Below are 18,427 nucleotides of genomic sequence, written 5' to 3' on the forward strand. Positions count from 1 at the left end.
TGGAGATATTGCTTGAGTATACAGAAATGGAACTTCTACAGCTACTCTGGAAATTACTATGTTATCATTTAAGTGAATGACGAGAAAGCAAGATACAACAGCTCCAAGATCACAAAAACTTTGCCCTGCTCCTGACAAAACATTGAACAGTGGGATAGAAATATTTGAATTTTAGTAGCAAGGTCACTGAATAACAAACAAGACACTGGCAGGTATAGAAACAAAGTTAATTAGTACTTAAAGTATATCATTTTTACAGAACTTGTATGCAGAAGACTGAAACAATCATGTATATTCTTTCTCCTTCCTGCTTGCAACATTCCTCAGCCATCCAAATGAGTCCAAGAGAATTCCTCAATTCTCCAGAGTAGATTTTTTTTTAAAGAAAGGGAAAAACACTCCTGGCAATCTAAGATATCCTATCCAGAATAAATACAGCCCATCCAGAATAAATAGCAATGATGCTCTACTACTAATGTATAATTTCCTTTGTGAATGCTTTTTATTGCATTTGAAGAACCATAGTCAGCCAATACCTTTATTAAGAGCAACCAAAATAACAAAAGAGTTTTAAATTCCCAAAACTGCATCAACCCAGATAAACAAACTGAAGGAATAAACAAGGATAGAGGAATAGCTAGAGAAAAAGAGGCTTAACATAATCAAGAGCTATTTTTTAAAACTACAATATGTTACAGTCCTACAGCACAAACTGCATTACAGTGTGGATCTTGTTTTGGGGTCTAAAGTTGGATTCAAAATTCTTAAACTTTGATTAACCGTGCTTTATTGAATAAACCACAATTGCCTAGATTATTAAGCACATGCCAAAACCAAGCTAACAACATTTAACACTGAATTTTATCTTTTAAGAGGACATATAATAAAGAATATTAGTTTCTATTTAAAGTAGAAATAACAAAGTTTGTGCTGTAAAAAAGAATAATGACAATTCAGCAGGGTACTATATCTGTGTAAATGTATTTTAAATATATTGTTAAGTCTCACCGATGGGATTCTTAAATGTGTACAGAATAGACCTATCGTTTTAATGTCTCAAATTAACAAAGTAAGCAAGTTCCAGTAGGGGGCATTATAAGCTAATGGTAATTACATCAATTTATAATTTCTGAACCAACAAAAAATATATATTATAATCTTTAATGCAGGCATATTAAACTCATGGGTGCTTAATTGCAATTTGAACTGATTATATGAAGCCTATAGTCAAGTTATAATTAGAATCTTGTTATTTTATTAAGCAAAAGGGAAGATTCCCCCCCCCCCGTAATTTAACTCATTAAGAGTGAATGCACAGAAGGCAGATGAAAAGAATAGATAAGAATGTATCATGGCACTTACAGATACTAAAAACAACAGTAATAGGAAAGATAAATTAGAAAATGATGGGGCAGTTTTCTGAAGTAATTGACCATTTTTGCAATTTTTGAAAATATTTTTTCAATTTTTGAAAGTCCAGGCAGAACAACATGGCTTCAAAATCTAAGGGACTGGTTTGGACAAAACTCAGTAGCACTTTTTCATGCGGCTGTTGATAAAAATAGGATCACCAGCATGATCAGCAACGTCCGATGATGGATGTGGCACAAGAAGAAGAAGGACATTCACCCAAATTTTACCTCAACTACCAGTCAGAATTTAGTGAAAATGCTTCCTCCATCTTCTTGGAATCCTCCTACCACCCAGTTTAGCCTCTTTTTTTTTTCAAACTAGATGGACTTCTTCTGACAAAGCATTCACCATTATTTTTTCACCTAAATAGGCAGTAAAAAAATGCTTTAAAAAAAGAAAACAAAAGGCTCCAACGATTGCGCACCACAGCTGATCACTCCCCACCCCATGCGTGCTATTCTACTCACCTTCCTTCCCATGCCTCCTTTTGGCGTGACCTGCGCATGCGCGTGTGCGCATACCTCGTATTTGGTGCATGGTGTGCAGTGTGCATATACACACATAGCGCATGTTTGGCGTGCATGCGCACATGCGCAGCCACCAAACCGGTAGTAAACTGGTTCATATTTCACCACTGCATTATCTGCTCTTGGATTAGATCAAATCCCTCCAACAATAACATTAGTAAGAATCACTTAAAGAACTTGAATTTCAGTAGAAAATTCAGCCCTCAGATTGTCAGATGGTGGATGCATCTCAACTGGATCTATGACAGCTATTCTTGTTTCTGTATCTTGGTAGCTGCAATAAGATTGAATTGTGTCATGCACAGAAATTGCTTAGTAGGTTTATTTTATTCAAAATACACCAGGCAAGTTGATAAGTAGAATAGTATATCACTAGTCATTTCTCTCCCTGCCTTAAAAATTTTCTGTGTCTCTCAGAAATATATTATTGTTATTAAAGCTCTCCTGAGCCAGTTATTTATTATAGTGTTTCTGGCTTAGGAGCTGCATAATGCACACATTTTAAAACTGAGATAGACTCCTCTTCTCATCTGTTGAAGGATAACCTCTACTAAAGACAACTAAAGACAATTTTTGAATGAATTGTCATATTGAGTGACAAAGAGCCATATTATTGCCTATATTCCTAATTCAAGCTACTTGTCCCTTCTCACACATCTATATTCTGCCAATACATAGTCCTTAGAAAGTTGCTGTATGAAATATTTATTTTGATTTGCCATACTTTAGTTTTTCTTGTAGGAAAATAAAGTGCATTTCTTACTTTGAAAATATCTGGAAAATTCACAAGTCACTGCAGAGATTTCCATAGTGCTTAATTTGCATGGAGAGTATAAAGGTAACCTAGAAACTAGGTCTGACTTCAGATTACTACAAATTTACAACAGGAACACAACAGGACATGGCACTCTGTGGGTACTCAGAGGCATTCAGTATCATCTCCAGCCAAAAGCCAAGTATATTAGCTTGGGGACAAGTAGTTCGAATCAGAGGATACAGGTAGGGATATAGGGCTTTGCTGGTCAATTATATAAGTTTATTCAAAAATAGATTCAGTTGTCTTTGATACATTTAGACTGCAGCGATTATTCCACAACTATAAGTAACATTCCACAAAGTTGAAAATTGCATTTCTGAGTAAAACACAGAGAACTGCACTGTGTTTGTTATTCTAGGTTTTCTTGTACAGCCCAGTAAGTAAAAAAAAAAAAAACCTTTGCAGGTCAACCAATTAAATTCCTTTTCTGACTGGTCACAACTATGCCTGATGTCATTATTTTATATGTAAAGTTAGGCATTTTATGCTTCAGAACTACATTTGCCTTTTAATACCATGTCCCAGTCAGAAATATCTTTTTGGAGTCCTTAACAATGAAATGATCTTTTGGAACCAGTGGGGTTTTTTTATCATTTAAAGTATATGTATGTTTTAAAAGATAAAAAGTGCTGGTTCCAAAGCATCCCTTCATTGCTTACATTTCCATTATTTAGATGCATTCATTGTAAGATCTGTTTATTCTTGCTTTCTTTTTTTAGCCAGTTCTAATCAAAAGAGAACCTCTCTTCTTATTCCATAACTGCTAAGACTGCTCAAGGATATTCGGTGATTTTATCAAAAGCCTTTTGAAATTGCAAGCAAATAAAATTAGATTTCATAGAATTAAAAAGAGCTCCTTAAAACCATCATGCAACTGAGTTCAATTTATATTACCTTCAAGTAAAAGATTGTTTAAGATTGAAACCTAATGCAATTTTATACTAGAATAAGACCCACCAAGCTCAGTGGGGCTTATGCTTGAGTAAATATGTATAGGGTCGTGTAGGCAGGACAAAGAGGTAATGTTAGATGAAATTATGAGCCAAATTGACACACTAAAAATAAATAGAACCTCAAGTCCAAACAATATCCACCCAGAAGTTTTTGAAGAACTCTAATATGAAATTGTTTATCTTTTTTCAAGAACACAGAACTTCTGGAGAACTAGAAAAAAGCCAATGTGGCTCACAGGGGCTTAAGGGGGGGCAATAAAAATATTAGGCCAGTTAGTTTTGTTATTGGTTATAGAGAAAATTATTGAAACTGTGATTAAAAATAAAATATGCAAATGCAAGAAAGAATGAGACTTGATGAAAAGAAACCAACATAGTTTCTGTAAAGTTAAATCTTATTTTTATAGACTTATTTGAGGGTGTTAACAAATTTGTTGACAATATTGACCCAAAAGTTTTTTGTTTTGTTTTTTTTGAGAAAGGAAATAAAAATAACTGAGCAAATGTAACTGTTTGAGGAAGGAGCAATCACTAATTGACAACTGATGAAGAACTGGAACCAAGATGGGAATAGATGGCCAATTTTCACACGGATGAGATGTGTAAATTGGAATCCTCCAGGGAGTGTTGTTGTAACTGCTATTGTTTATTTGCATGTGTGATTTTATGGAGGAATTGGGGGAGGGGGAATGTCTGTTAAAGCCAAATATCTGTAGAACTCCAAAAAATATAGCTGACATCACTTTCCTCCAACTTACATCTCTTATATAGTGTAAATAATGTAAAACGATGCAAATCATGTTAATTTATTGTTCAGAATGTGTTAGATACAGTGGACTTTAATCTGGTAAAGTCTGAACTAAAATGAGCAGTATTGGGCTTCTGAATTTAGTGACTGTAGTCTAGACAATAGATGTGTGAACTAAAATGTCTATTGCAACTGAGGTCTTCTAATTAATAGTCTATAAATTTGAGGCAGGAGATCAAATCAGTCAATCCTAAAGGAAATCAACTCTGACTGTTCTTTGGAAGGACATATATTGAAGTTTAAACTCAAATACTTCATTTGGCCACCAAATGAGAAGAGAGGCCTCATTGAAAAAGACCTTTGTGTTGGGAAAGATGGAAGGCAAAAGGAGGTTAGATAATGTCATTGAAGCAAAGAAGATGGATTTCGGCAAACTCCAGGAGATAGTGGAGGATGGGATGTGGGCCTGGTGTGCTGTGGTCCATGGGGTCACGAGGGATCAGACACGACTTAGCAACTGAACAACTACTACTACTAAAATTAGGACTGAGTAGTTATAGCTCTGTTGGCTGATGAAATCAAACTATTCAGTGTGGTAACATCAAAAATGGACTGCAAAAATCTCCCAAAGTCTCCAAACTGAGTGAAATGTGTTTATAAACCACCTTTAATGCATCTGTGAAAGGAGATGGATGGTTTCTAAAAAAAGATAGATCGATAGTTCGATCAATAATTAAGATAGATAGATAGATAGATAGATAGATAGATAGATAGATAGATAGATAGATAGATAGATAGATAGATAGATAGATAGACAGGCAGACAGACAGACAAAATTAAATTCAATGTGAACAACTGTGAAGTGATATATGTTGACATAAAATATCTCCCGTACATTAATGAGTTCTTAGTAACCCCAGGAAAGAGATCTTTTGTCATGGTGGGCAGCTTGATGAAAATGCAACTATGTACAGCTGCCACAACAAAGGGAAATTCAATTATTGGAAACGAGATTTTAGCATACAGAGCACTGATCATTACACTCTGAAAGGGATTATTTTAGAGCTAGGAAAGGTGCAAAAAATGACAATCAAAATTATTAAGGGCTAGAGAAACTCTTCTGCAAAGAAAGGCTACAGTACAGCAATCAAGGCTCTTAGAATAAAAGGAAACAAATACAGAGTGCATCAAATCAGGCAGTGCTTAGATGAGGTTTTCTCTCATTACCTTAGACTTCAAAACCCTCCATTGAAATTGAATGCAGAGAGATTCAGGATTGATAGAAAGAAATATTTTAAATGAGACTCCTAGTTAAATTAGAATTTGCAACTGGCATTGTGGAAGATTAGAGGATCAGGATATCAATGGCTATGAATACTAATTGTCTACTATATCTGGAATTATAGGCAGCCCTAGGCAGTAACAATGGAAGAGGGCTCTCAGCCTCCAGTCTAGGTTTAAAGAGCTTCCCAATTCAATCAAGCTGCCCACCGTGTGACAGAATGCTGGACAAGCTCTTCTTACAATTCCATCACAGTAACATGCTCTCTTTAATGTATAAGTTATATAAGAATAGAGGTTCATTCTCCGAGCTTGTGGGTTGGTTTTTGAATGTTTCATTACCAGACTAGGTAACATCTTCAGCAAAATTTAGGGAATGTCAGTGTTGGTGTTCTGCTTATAAGGGCTTTGAGTGGTCAGTAGGTCTTGTGAGGGGAGGGTCATGTCAGGTGAGGGTCTTGACCCTCCCATCACAGGACCTACTGATCACTCAAAGCCCTTATAAGCAGAAGAACACCAGCACTGACATTCCCTAAATTCCGCTGGTCATGTTATCTAGTCTGGTAATGAAACCTTTGGAAACCAACTCACAAAGCCTGGAGAACGAACCTCCACTCTCATCCTATACCTGAGTTGCTTATATTTACCACTATTATAAGTTATTTGTTATGGGTTGTAAATTGCATCTGGTGTAATTTTGGGGTGGAATGGAGCCCTTGGGAAATGAAAGGCCACAGACCTTATACTATATAAGTAAAAAAGTATCCGAAGGTACAACTTCATAGGGATTCAAGGTGAACCCCTATGAAGTTGTACCTTGGATACTTTTTGGATGGATAGTTCATTTTTTTGACTAATTATCCCTTCCCTCCCCTACAAAGCAAAGCCAAGTCAGAAGTGAACCTCACCTAAGTTCAATGGCACATATCCCAGGTGAATGGGAATAGCACCGAGGGATAGCCACATTTACACGCACCCTCCCCCCCTCGTCATTTCAGGCCATCTGATAAGACTTTGACACGGCTCTACTCATCCAGTACTCGGGGAAGAGGGTTTTATCGCCGTTGCTGTCCCCGGGAGAAACCGACGACCCCATCAGCCGAGAAGAATCCTTCCGCGGCGGCCGGACAGGGGGGCGGCCAGCAGCAGAAAGGAGGAGAAGGGGTCCTATTCGCAGCTTTGAGCCCCCCTTCTCCATTTCTGAGCTGGGGGGGGGGCTCTGACCAGGGCTGGGAGGAGATCGCGAAGGCGCGTGGTGGTGGTGGTGTGGGCGGCTATCCATTTCGGAATCCCACCGGGAAGGAGAGCCTCGAGTGGTGGACGCCGCCCCCGCCTCCCCAGTGCCAGAGGGTTGAGGGAGGGGGTGAGAAAGAAAAAAGAGAGAGAGAGAGGCAGGCAGGCACCCACCTACCCTCCTCCCTGCCCCCGCCCCGCGCAGCTGGAGGGCCATGCTAGGGAAGAGGCCACGCTTCCCAAACTTCCTGCCCCGCTCGCTCGGCCAACGGGTGCCAAGAGCTGCCGCCGCGACCGCAGCCGAGCGAGCGCTTCCTCAGCCAGGGGACCGCAGGAGCCGCCGCCGCCGCAGCTCCCGGGGGAGGACTTGAGCGCTCTCGCCTTGCTTCTACCTCGCGGAGCGCGCGCGCGCGCCCCAGCGAGATGAGCGGGCCTCGAGAGAAGGCGCCCGAGGCTGCGCCCCAAAGCGGTGGCCGCTGCGCCGGGGGCGTCGGTAGGGGCCCCGTTATCCTCTCGCTGCTCTTCTCGCTCCTCTCGGTGGGCGCCTGCTTTCTCCTCAGCGCCAAGACCTCCAAGCTGCAAGGGCGGCTGGTGGCCCTGGAAGAAGAATTGGCCAGCCGCGCCTGGAGCCCCGGAGAGCAGCTGGGCGCCGCGCCTTTGCTCGCCGCGCTTCAGCCTCAGGTGGACGACCTTCTCCGGGAGGTAAGGGCTGAGAAGGGCGGGGTGGAGGCCAAGGGGACAAGGGCGGGGCGGCGGGGCCGGAGGCTGCCCGCTTCTCTCAAGTAAACTTTCGAAGAAAAGTCTGGCTTTTTCTCTTCACCGGCTCTAGGAAGGGGCTGCGAATGGCAGGCAGGCAGGCAAGCTGGCTGGCATTTGGATCTAAATCTTGGCCACCGATGTCTTTTTGATTGACAGCGCGGGGCTTGACCCGAGAATGCAGGCAGAGCCCCGTCGCACCTCACAGCTTAATCCAAGGCTGAGGAGGGCATCTAAAGGCGCCGCCGCCGCTCGCGATCTGCTGAAGCGGCGGGACTCTGCATAGCTGTGTGTCTTCAAAGTGCCTCCCAGGGCATCGGGTGTCGTTTCTGCTGTAACTGGCCAAGACCGTTACAACTCGGTAGTGGAAGCAGGCGGGATGGGACCCCCGCTCTCTGGCTTCTTCAAATGATAACACTTGTGGGGGTGTTTTGCATTGTGGAACTCCATGCTTAACCTTTTAACCTACATTTCCTCAAAGAGCTTGGGACCTGATGAAAACCCTATCCTCAACACCTGCTCCCTGTTGTTGTGACAACACTCCCGGCTAAGCTAGAGCGAGATGATCCGTTGCTTAATATATTGTGAGAACCACAGCGGTTTAATTAGTTTAGTAAACCATTAGCGTGTTCCAAATGACTTGCTCGAGAGCATCCTCTGATCTAAAATGTTTGAGCGCGGTGGATTCAGATCCGGCTTTAACCCAGCTGTTATCTGCCAGGATGCACTGTTTTAATTGCTGGATTGCAAGCGCTGCAATGTATAAGTAAAGACATCCTCTAGTTGAGATTAACTCTTGGTGGCCCCATTCATGCAGTTTTCTCAGCACCATTTTGGAGACCGGTTGCCTTTGCTTTTTTGGGGATCATTTTTGTTTTTCGTTTTATTTCACATTTTAATCAACTCCCTTGGATGAATGTAAAAGAAATGCGTATTTTGAGCAGGTACAGAATGTTTCCTTCGCTATAGTTCCAAAATTGTAAAAGTGCTTTGAGGATGTCAAGGTCTCTCCAAAGCTCTTTTAAACTAGCATTCTCCAGAAATGTTGGACCACAACTCACAAAACTGTAAAGGTATAATTAATTTTGTACACTTTTGTAAATATACATTTGTGAAATCTGGATTTCTAGATTACTTCATTACCTTGTGTTTTTCAATTCTGTGACAGCAGTGCTCAGAACAGTCTTCATCATAGTGATTATTCTTTCCAGAATGCCAGGTTGGCGTTGCAATTTAAGACATATCTGGAGGGTTTCAGGCTAGAGAGATGGGGTTTGTTATAAACGGCTGAAACATTTCAAACTTACTGATAACCATATTGCGTAGAGTTGGGAAAAGCTCCAGTAATAACCTTTCTTAAAATCAAAAGCACTTTAAGAATATTTCCCAGGAAAGGGAGAACCTCCTAGTAAGTGTAAAATGAAGCTAATTTATTTATGAAGTGTGTTAAATAGAGTTGCAAAGATTTGCAAATCATGGGCCATATCTTGTAGATTGGTTGGCAATTAATACACAAACTTGACTGGCATGGTGTTCACACAAATCTTAATCTCGGTTTAATTATCTGTTACAGTTAAGACATTCTCCTTTCTAGCATTGAACTGGGCTGATCTGGAACAAAATATGGTGTGATTGGATTAGTACTTGGATGAAAGTCCAATAGAAAGTCCTTTGCTTGTAGTGTAGGTGACAAAATTAGACAAAATTAGAAGAATGCAGTGGCAAACCACTTTTGTATAGTTGCCAAGAAAACTACATGGACATGTCTATACAGCCACCAGGAGTTAAGCTTAACAAGAGGGAAGCCAAGGGCACTTTCTTAAGTACCCAGTTGTTTGTTCTGTGCCTTCACAAAATATTAGATACCCCTCATTGACAACTTGATTCTGCTTCTTCATAGGATAATTGCTGACGTGAAGTGAGGACAGAAGCTTATGACACTGTAAAAACAAAGACATTCGTTATACCTATGAAAAGAGAACTGATTTGCATGCTATAGTAAAGGATTAAAATTTTACAGTGTTGATTTTTTTTTCTGCAATAAACCAGGATGGCTACTATTCTAAAATATGAGGTAAAATTCATATCTGTAATTATACAGAATGGTAGTCCTTCTCAGTGGTAGCCCCCTTTCCTCTGGAATTCTTTCTTTCCAGAGGTATATGAAGCTTCTGCTTTGCTGACATCTCAAAAACTAGTTACATATACTTTATTCCAATGAACCTTTGATCCCAGCTGATTGATTGATTGAGAGTGTTTGTCTAAGGTTCTGCATTGGATTGCATTTCTATGTTTTCCCCTTGTTTATTTCTGTTTCCAGATTTTTGTTTGTTTTGATGATGTGGTGCCTGGTTTCTTTCAGGACTGGGGCAGATTACAAATATTGATAGATAGGTAAATAAAGTACTGTAAGTATTATCTAACAGGTTTATAGTGTTTGCGGCTTTTTGCTCATGAAATTTGCAGCCAACATCAGGAGAAGAATTAGAAAGACTAAGAATCCCTTTCATAGTATGTTTTCTAATCCTATGCAAATTATCCATAGTTTGCTTTCTTTAAAAGACCAGAAGTGTGTGGGATGTAGATACATGATGCAAAATCCATGCTAAAAGAGGAAAACAATTTATAGTGTTGCTCAGTCTGTAGCTATATCTCCAAGACTGGAAAATTGGCATGAAATTGCTTAACATTTAAGCAAAACCAGGACAGAATCTGACAGCAACATCTATATGCTGTCTAACTCCACTCAATGTTGGTTGTAAGTAGCCAAGAAAAGAATAACAGGGAGTTTATATTTTATTTCAAAAACAAAATTTCTTCAGAACTATAAAATTGATTAACATAGTTACTGTACTTCCAAGGATATGAATAAATATGCCCTTTGATCCTTAATTTTGCTGTTACTGACAGAGCATTCAAATAAGGTAATTGTTCAATTAGTCTCAGATACAGTTCTTCATGAACTGTCACAAGATAACTTGTAAGATATCCTGGAATATACTCTCCACCTATAAATAGCGCTTTCCTACCAATGTTTTGAATTTTGTAGCCAGTCTATACAATATGATTAGTTCAGTCCAGCTTTATTGGCTTGAGATTTAGAAATAGAGGAACACAAGCCAACAGAAATGGGGAAATTACTACTGTGGTGCAATAGTATAACTGCAGCTTAATGAAGTGATATTGCAATGAAAAATCCCTTCTTGAAATAGTCATTATGAAAAAAGGAAATTCTAATATAAGCAGTGGATGCTACAGAAATGCTCAAAGAAAGACAGTAGATTTATTTTTCTCATATAGCTGGATATTGCAAACCAAACCAAATTTGGATTTCATTTTTGTTTATGATTGAGAATAGTTTCTTAGTCACTGAACTTTTAAAAATTTGGATTGGTTCAGACATACAGTAATGCTAAATCAATGAACCATTGGTATAAATCTTACATTTATTAGGTCTCCTGCTGTGTTTATTTTCTTTTTCTGAGTGACTACAGAATTGGAATGCTTTGACTTTTCTAAAACATTTTTAAACCGGCATACAAAGAAGAATATGGGCATTAATGTATTCATTCACTAGAGAATCAAGTTTTAGTTATTTAATAAAGGTCTGAAACCAAAAAGGACACATATGGAGGATTAAAAGAAAGGTTAAAAATAGACAAAATTCGTAATTGTTGAGCTAGTGTCAGGTAGGCTAAAACTCAGAATAAGATGAAGTTGGTGAATGGTAATAAACAACAAAAGATTCTTCAGATTTATTCAAAATAAAAGAGAAAAGATTTATACCAGTTGCTCAGTGAAGATGGCAAAATGGTAGACATTAGCATATAATATACAAAGGTGAAACTACTCAATTCCTATTCTAATTCAGGCTTTATCAACAAGAATGCAGGTGTTGTACCAGGCAGAATGAAAGGGCAGGCCTAAAGCTTGAGATTGAGAAAAAGAGAGATGGTCAGGACATATCAGTTTATTCTGAAGGAGTTTAAATCTGCAGAGCTGCATGATTTACATCCTACCATACTATAGGAACATTGTACTATAGAATTCCAGACACAGGAATGGTCTGGCTGAACTTTATGTATTACTTTTGAGAAATCCCAGAAAACAGCCAAAATGGTTCTCAACCTTGGCAGCTTGAAATTATGTGTGCTTCATGCTGTCTGAGGAATCCTGGGAGTTGAAGTCCACATGTCTTCATGTTGCCATGGTTGAGAAATACTGTGATAGACAATAAAAAGAAGGCAATGTCACAGGAAATTATGACTTCAGAAATGGGAAAAGCAGGATCCAGGAAACTATTACCAACCCTTCAAGGTAGGTCAGATCTGGAAACGGACTCAAAGTGATTGGAACTGTATTAATACAGACTATAGTAGCAGAATCTTGAAAGCCTACTTACGTTTTTCCTAAAACTTTGTTTCCTGGTCCTAAAATATGCTTACCACATAGATCAGGGATGTCAAACTGGCGGCCTGCGGGCCAGATGCATCACATGCAGGCTACACCCATCCCAGCTCCTTGAATGGAAAAAACATTGCATGTCACATGACAGTAATGTGACGCCGCAAGTTTGACACCTATGATATAGATTCTCCAAGGTCATTTCTGTGGCTCTCTCCAACTTGAAACAATTACTTTTATAGCAATACCTGGGAAGATTTGAGAACAGATAATGAAACAATCAGTCTGCAGATACCTTGATAATAATTTGGTGATTATCAAAATCCAGTATGGATTAGTCAATAGTAGGTCTTGTGCAGCTGACATTTTTTTAGACTTGTAACATTAAATATTGGATTGCCATGGACATAAAGGACCTTTATTTATTTTATTTTTTTATTTATTTATTTTGTTGCACAGTATATATAAGCATAAGCATGAAATAACTATACAATATATAAGTATATATATAAGTATAAGTATGTAATAACTATATTAATTGGATATAATGAAAAGAAACAATAGGACAGGAACGGTAGGCACACTTGTATTTCAATAAGCATTTGATAAAGTATTCAAAAACATTCTGGATTGGGAAAGTATGTGGGCTGGATAGCGCAACAATTAGGGGAATACATAGCTATCTTTAAAAAACTTCCATCAGAAGAAGGATCTGTTTCTATCATCCCCAAAGAATGATCCAGAAGAATGATTTTAGGTACAGGAGGAAAGCAACTTGACTGTGGAGCGAATTATAAAGGGAGACAGTGCTTATGTTCACAGATGTTCAAAGAGAAGCTGGATAATCGGTTGCCAGGATTATTATGATTCCTAAACTGAGTAAAGTATTGGGTTTTAAAAGGAAGTTCATAGTTTTATAGATTGTAAGGCTGAAATTTTTGGGGGGTATTTAATCCATCTTCCTGTTCAATGTAGGAATCACCTCTCCAGTTCCGATACTTGACTTTCCACAGCTTTTCCTCCTCTAGGGAAAAAATCTATAATCTGTCATGATAAAACAGTTTCAAATACCTAAAATCAAATTTCATGCCTTCGTGCACTTTTGTCTTCTCCAAGCTAAACTACCCAACATGTTCAGCTGTTCTTCATGTAGTTTTCATTCTTGACTCCCTATTATCTTTGTTGTTTTCCTCCGGGTAGCTCCAGTTTATCCAGTGTCATTCCTAAAATGTGATGCTCGAAACCGAATGCATCAATGCTGAATAAAGAGATACAGTGAATATCATTAACATTATTGTAACACTACTTTTGATGCAGTCTAGGAGTGCATAGTTTTTTTTCTTTTTCTTCTGCAAATATATAATAACAGTTGGCTCATATTTTGTGATCTACTAAAATAGATTCTTTTTGAATATGGTATTTCCCCTGCACCTTATATTTCTACGGGTATTTGATTTTTCTTACCCAAATATAAGACTTCACATTTGTTTCTGTTAAAATTCATGTTGCTGCTGTATCAACATCATCATCATCATCATCATCTTTTTCTAGCCTAATTCTTATATAGAGACATTGGGATTTTTGGATCATGTAATTTAACCTGTATCTTCTTGCATAAATTCTATGCTCACTTATGTGATGGATCTTTTTATAACACAATTGGTGGGATTAACACATGGAAATGTCTTCTTAGCCTATAATATACAGTTTGAAAAACAAATTTCATATATTTACAAGGTGGCACAGGTTCCTTGCAGATGACATTTTATCAGATTTTGAACCTACAGCAAGTCCTTCCTGACAGACCACACCAATATTATTCTTGGAGAAGGTGATTTTGGAAGATATCCAAGGCTTAAACTATGTATGGCAGGGGTGTCAAACTCACGGCGTCACAGTGGCATCACGTGATGTATTGCATCTTTTTCCCCCTTTGCTAAACTGGGCATGGGTGTGGCCAGTGTGTAACTCATATGGCCCATGGCCCACGAGTTTGACAGCCCTGATGTATGGTTTTAAAGGTGACAACCTGCACTTTGAGCTGCATTTGGAATTACCTAGCAATCATTGTTGCATCTGTAGTCGATGATGTTTCATAGATGTCATAATGGTGAACCCTAGTACTCCTGTAACTATTCAGGCCAATTACTGAACCAAATAAAGTGACTTGACCAGTCTTCAAGGGTAGCCCCATGAGGGCCACTTGTGAAGTACAAAGGCATGCATTAAGTCCCCTCTCTTCCAAAAAACGGCTGCAGCTGGTATAGAAGATGCAATTTTTCCAAGATCTTCCACCTGCTGTTTAAGCAGGTGGTCTGGGTGATTTGGATTATTTGACTAGTGTAAAGTCTCTAAATTTATCTCATTCAGTGGAGGACTAAATAAAGTTTGATATATGTGCAGCTCTTTTTGATAAAACATGTTAATGTCTATTTTCTACATTACCAAGCTGTTATTTTTAGTTGTCGTAGGTCGGTGCCAAAGAAGAGAATGGATGTCATTGCAGAGACATCAGTGATGGCATGCCAGTGAAAGATGAGCGCTCCAAAGGAGGGCATCAGAGTATGATACCTCATTCTTGTACTGCACAAAATGTCCCAAGAGCACGTCTCTAGGTGACACTCCACAGTTAGAAAGTTCTCAAATGAATTTGCCTTGAAAAATGCTTAGGGGCTAGAACAACTTGGTGTTTTTTTAAAGAGCAGTTTGTTGTGTTTTTCTTTTCTTTGACTTCTCAGCCTTAGTCCTAAAGAAAAAAAAAGTTACTTTATTATATACTAGCTGATGACCTGGCACTGCCTGGGTATTTTTTCATCCTAATCCCCCGCTCCTGCACATGTGTACACGACCCCCCTCAGGCCTGTTTGAGCCTAGTAGGCCTCCCTGCAGCCTCCTGTGAGCCAAAATGGGCTGCGGGAGGGCCGCGCTGCCCCCCTGTGCTTCCCCGCCCCCTGTGCATGTGTGGCAGACACCCGAATATCAGCTGGCCAGTGAAGCTGAGCTGGGGTCTGTGTGCCACCTGCGTGCCTGGACATACACACATACTCAAACACCCTGAGGAGTGTTAGGGGTGTCTTACCCCCGCAGTATTTTTTCCAGATAGTAAGTCATCTGTGTACCAAGTTTGGTTGAAGTTGCTTGAGGTGTTCCAGAGTTATGCTGGAATACACACACACACACACACACACCAAGGGGTGTTAGGAGTGTCTACTTTTCAAATAGTTAAAGCAGCTGTATCTTTTTCCAAGCCTGCACAAGTACTTTGGGTGCTGTTTCCAAATGTTCCTGCTTGTTCATACATGCAAAATCACTTTTCTTTGCTGGGAAAAAGGCAGGGAGGTGACTGACTGCGTGTATGTAGACAGCTTGAACTCACAGGCCAAAAGAAATGCTCCATTGTGTTCAGCAGCACCTTTTGGAAGGATTTGCCCAGTCCTAAAGTACATTATATAAATTGGATTCCCTACCAATCCATGAAAACAACTTCATCAATCCATAATGCAAATGTCAACATATTTCAGAGCTGCATTAAATATTATAAGTAGAGCTTTCTTTTTAATTTTCTAAATCTTCCAGTAACTGCTCCATTCTAGAGAGCTTCTCTGTAGACTGAACTGAGTCATCATTGTAACAAATGAAATATGTCTCATCTAGTTTTCAATAGTATCATAGGGATAGGATCTTAATTTTACAAAGCCTTTGCTATTTCAAATATGCCCAGAATCTTTGTTCTGAAACTGGAAATGAAGTTTTCAGGGGCTTGTAGTACAAGCTGGAAAAGCAGCATTGGTATTCCCACCATAATAACTAGATTGGAATGGTTGTTTTTCTTTTGTTAGTTCTATGGGAGGAAGAGAATGAGTAATTTGTCCCAACTCCTTTCTAATGCCTGACATGAGGTGGGGCAACAGGAAGTTTTTTTTTTATTATTTCTTTTTGTCACAACAGTATACATAAACAATTGTCATAGATAAAACAACATATCTTGAAGAAAATATATTTATATATAAGTAAAAAAAATATGCATCAACTATATTAATTTGATATAATGAATAGAACAATAGGACAGGAATGGTAGGCACTTTTGTGCTCTTATGCACACCCCTTATGTTATGTTACTTTTTTCACGGGCTGCTAAATTGTCAGTAATTACATAGTTTCAATTTGGCATAAATATTTTTAGTTTTCAATCTCTCTCCCCTTCTCTTATTTACTTTATTATTTGCTTTATTTGGTGTGATGCTTACTACTTACCTACAATGCTGCATAGATCCTCAAAAGTGAATAGAAAAAAGTATTCCAAATTCAACAGTTCAGCTTTGTTTTCTAGCTTCTTCCTTTTTTAAACATGAAAGCTGCATAATCCTATCTACAAACAGACAATCCTCTATAAAGGTAATTCCTTTAGTTTAAAAAATGCATACCATTTTTGTGCACAGTATGCATATTTGGATACCATTGCTTTATTTGGATCTCAATCAATTATTTTACAGAGTCTCTAGGTGAAAATGTGTGACAAATGGTTAATAGATTCTTCCAACTATTACGAAATAATTTTGCACATTAAATATAAAATAATTGAAAGGAACAAAAAGATCAAAGTGCTGGTTTGTGTAGTTTATTTGGCTTGAAAATTAACTAAATACTGGTGTGATCCTATCAAAGCTAAACAAGTCTTGGAATTTCAAGTGGGAGAGATCTAAATATTTCCTTAATTTTCTCATTGAAATTTATGAGACTTGGCTTTAGTATGGCTAAGAGTCGTATGTTTAACAATAACATGGATCACATTTGTTGCCTATTAGTTTTTATTTATTTACATATTTGCTTTCTTGACAGAAACTGAATGAAGGATTAGCCAAACTACGTACAGCAAGAGAAGTATCCTCTGAATGTCATTGCCCACCAGGTAGGTGGATGAGAAATAGATATTAATAGATTTTAAATTAGATATATTATGCTATTAAGTGAATGTGAGAAATAAATATGTATGATAACATTGCTTGAAAGATTGGACGGGGTGTTCTGATTTGAGTATATTTACAAATAATTTTTTTTGTATGGGCAGGAGATCTCTGTTTGATTTTGTTCAATCAATAAAAATAGAGTTGGAGGTCTTCCAGTCCAACACTCTGCTCAAGCAGGGAGACTCTATACAATTTCAGACAAAAGTGAATAGATAATGAAATTAATTGGTTCATTTAGTTTTGAAGGGTCTGAGTGTTTTCATAACATAATAAATTATTCCTTATTAGAATATATACCTAAACGTTTCTTAATTTTTTTACCCCAAAGCACCCTTTGCTGGATGAGTAAGTACCTTCAGTATGCATGGCTGTTTAAAAATCTTTATCTATAGATTTATCCCAAAGATAATTACTTAGATTAATCATTAAATAATTTTGTTAGCTTTTGTGCGGCTACCTTTGGTGAAATTTAGTGAGATTCGGTTAATCAATGTCTAATGATTTCAGTATGAGCAAAATATGCAAGTATTTGCTTGTTTCTTTCTATAAATATTGCTGATGACGTTTGGAACAACACAGAACAGGGCAACTTGTATTTGAAAAGCCTGCAGCCACATGAATGGGGTCATTTTTGTAAAGGTTGAGGTGAAGTGTTTCCAAGTGGACATTTTTGTTTTGCACAGAAACCAAAATCATTGCACATATACTTGGATCAGTTATTATTTTCTAATGAAAACCTTGTGGGGCCCAATGTTTAGAAGCAGTCAAAAGACTGTAAACAGAAATTATGCTAACATTAATGCATGTAAACTTTGCAAGTTGTTTTTGAAATCCTGAGAAAGGTAACATTATTTTATCCTTTTTTTATCTTTAAATTATATATAATAGTTCTATTAGATTTCTAATTGTTTTAAACATAATTGTAGTTCTTTTACTTTTGTAACTACCATCAGATAAATTGATAGCTGTCTTCATGCTTATATTGACTTATCTTTTCCAAGCAGGTTACTATAGATTTATTGGTATATTAAAATTATTTGTAGTATGCCAAAATATCAGTTAAATTTGAAGACTGGGAAGCCTGCCTAATATTTAAGGGTGTGTTTTGATTCTTGGAGCATAGACAGTAGTTTAAAGTTTTTGATTAGGTTTAAATCAATGCTCTTTCTGACTTTGATAGCCATCTTGTACTTCCCAAGTTCAGAGGCAAAATCCAGACTTTGGGCAGAACGTTTTTAAACCCCACCCCCACCCCCGCAAGTGAAAACTGTGTATGTTAAGCTTTCTTGAGGTATAGCCAATCTATTTTTTATGTTAACATTGTTGGC

The 18,427-nt window shown here is 38.1% G+C and overlaps 1 protein-coding gene across 8 annotated transcripts in view; it reads left to right on the forward strand.

Annotated features, from left to right (window-relative positions):
* Positions 1–6,957: 6,957 nt before the first annotated feature.
* The window catches only part of COL23A1 (collagen type XXIII alpha 1 chain), a 336,951-nt gene continuing 325,481 nt past the window's right edge, over positions 6,958–18,427 (forward strand). For 2 of the 8 annotated variants that reach the window (XM_058170263.1, XM_058170264.1), the window contains exons 1-2: positions 6,966–7,674; positions 16,972–17,041. In XM_058170263.1, the coding sequence (XP_058026246.1) occupies positions 7,396–7,674; positions 16,972–17,041 (349 nt within the window). In that variant the 5' untranslated portion in view covers positions 6,966–7,395. Of the gene's footprint in view, positions 7,675–16,971; positions 17,042–18,427 lie in introns of all 8 variants that reach the window. The other 6 variants (XM_058170266.1, XM_058170265.1, XM_058170260.1 and 3 more) reach the window with 5 other exon arrangements.

Source organism: Ahaetulla prasina, chromosome 2 (assembly GCF_028640845.1).
Source record: "Ahaetulla prasina isolate Xishuangbanna chromosome 2, ASM2864084v1, whole genome shotgun sequence".
Taxonomy (NCBI): domain Eukaryota; kingdom Metazoa; phylum Chordata; class Lepidosauria; order Squamata; family Colubridae; genus Ahaetulla; species Ahaetulla prasina.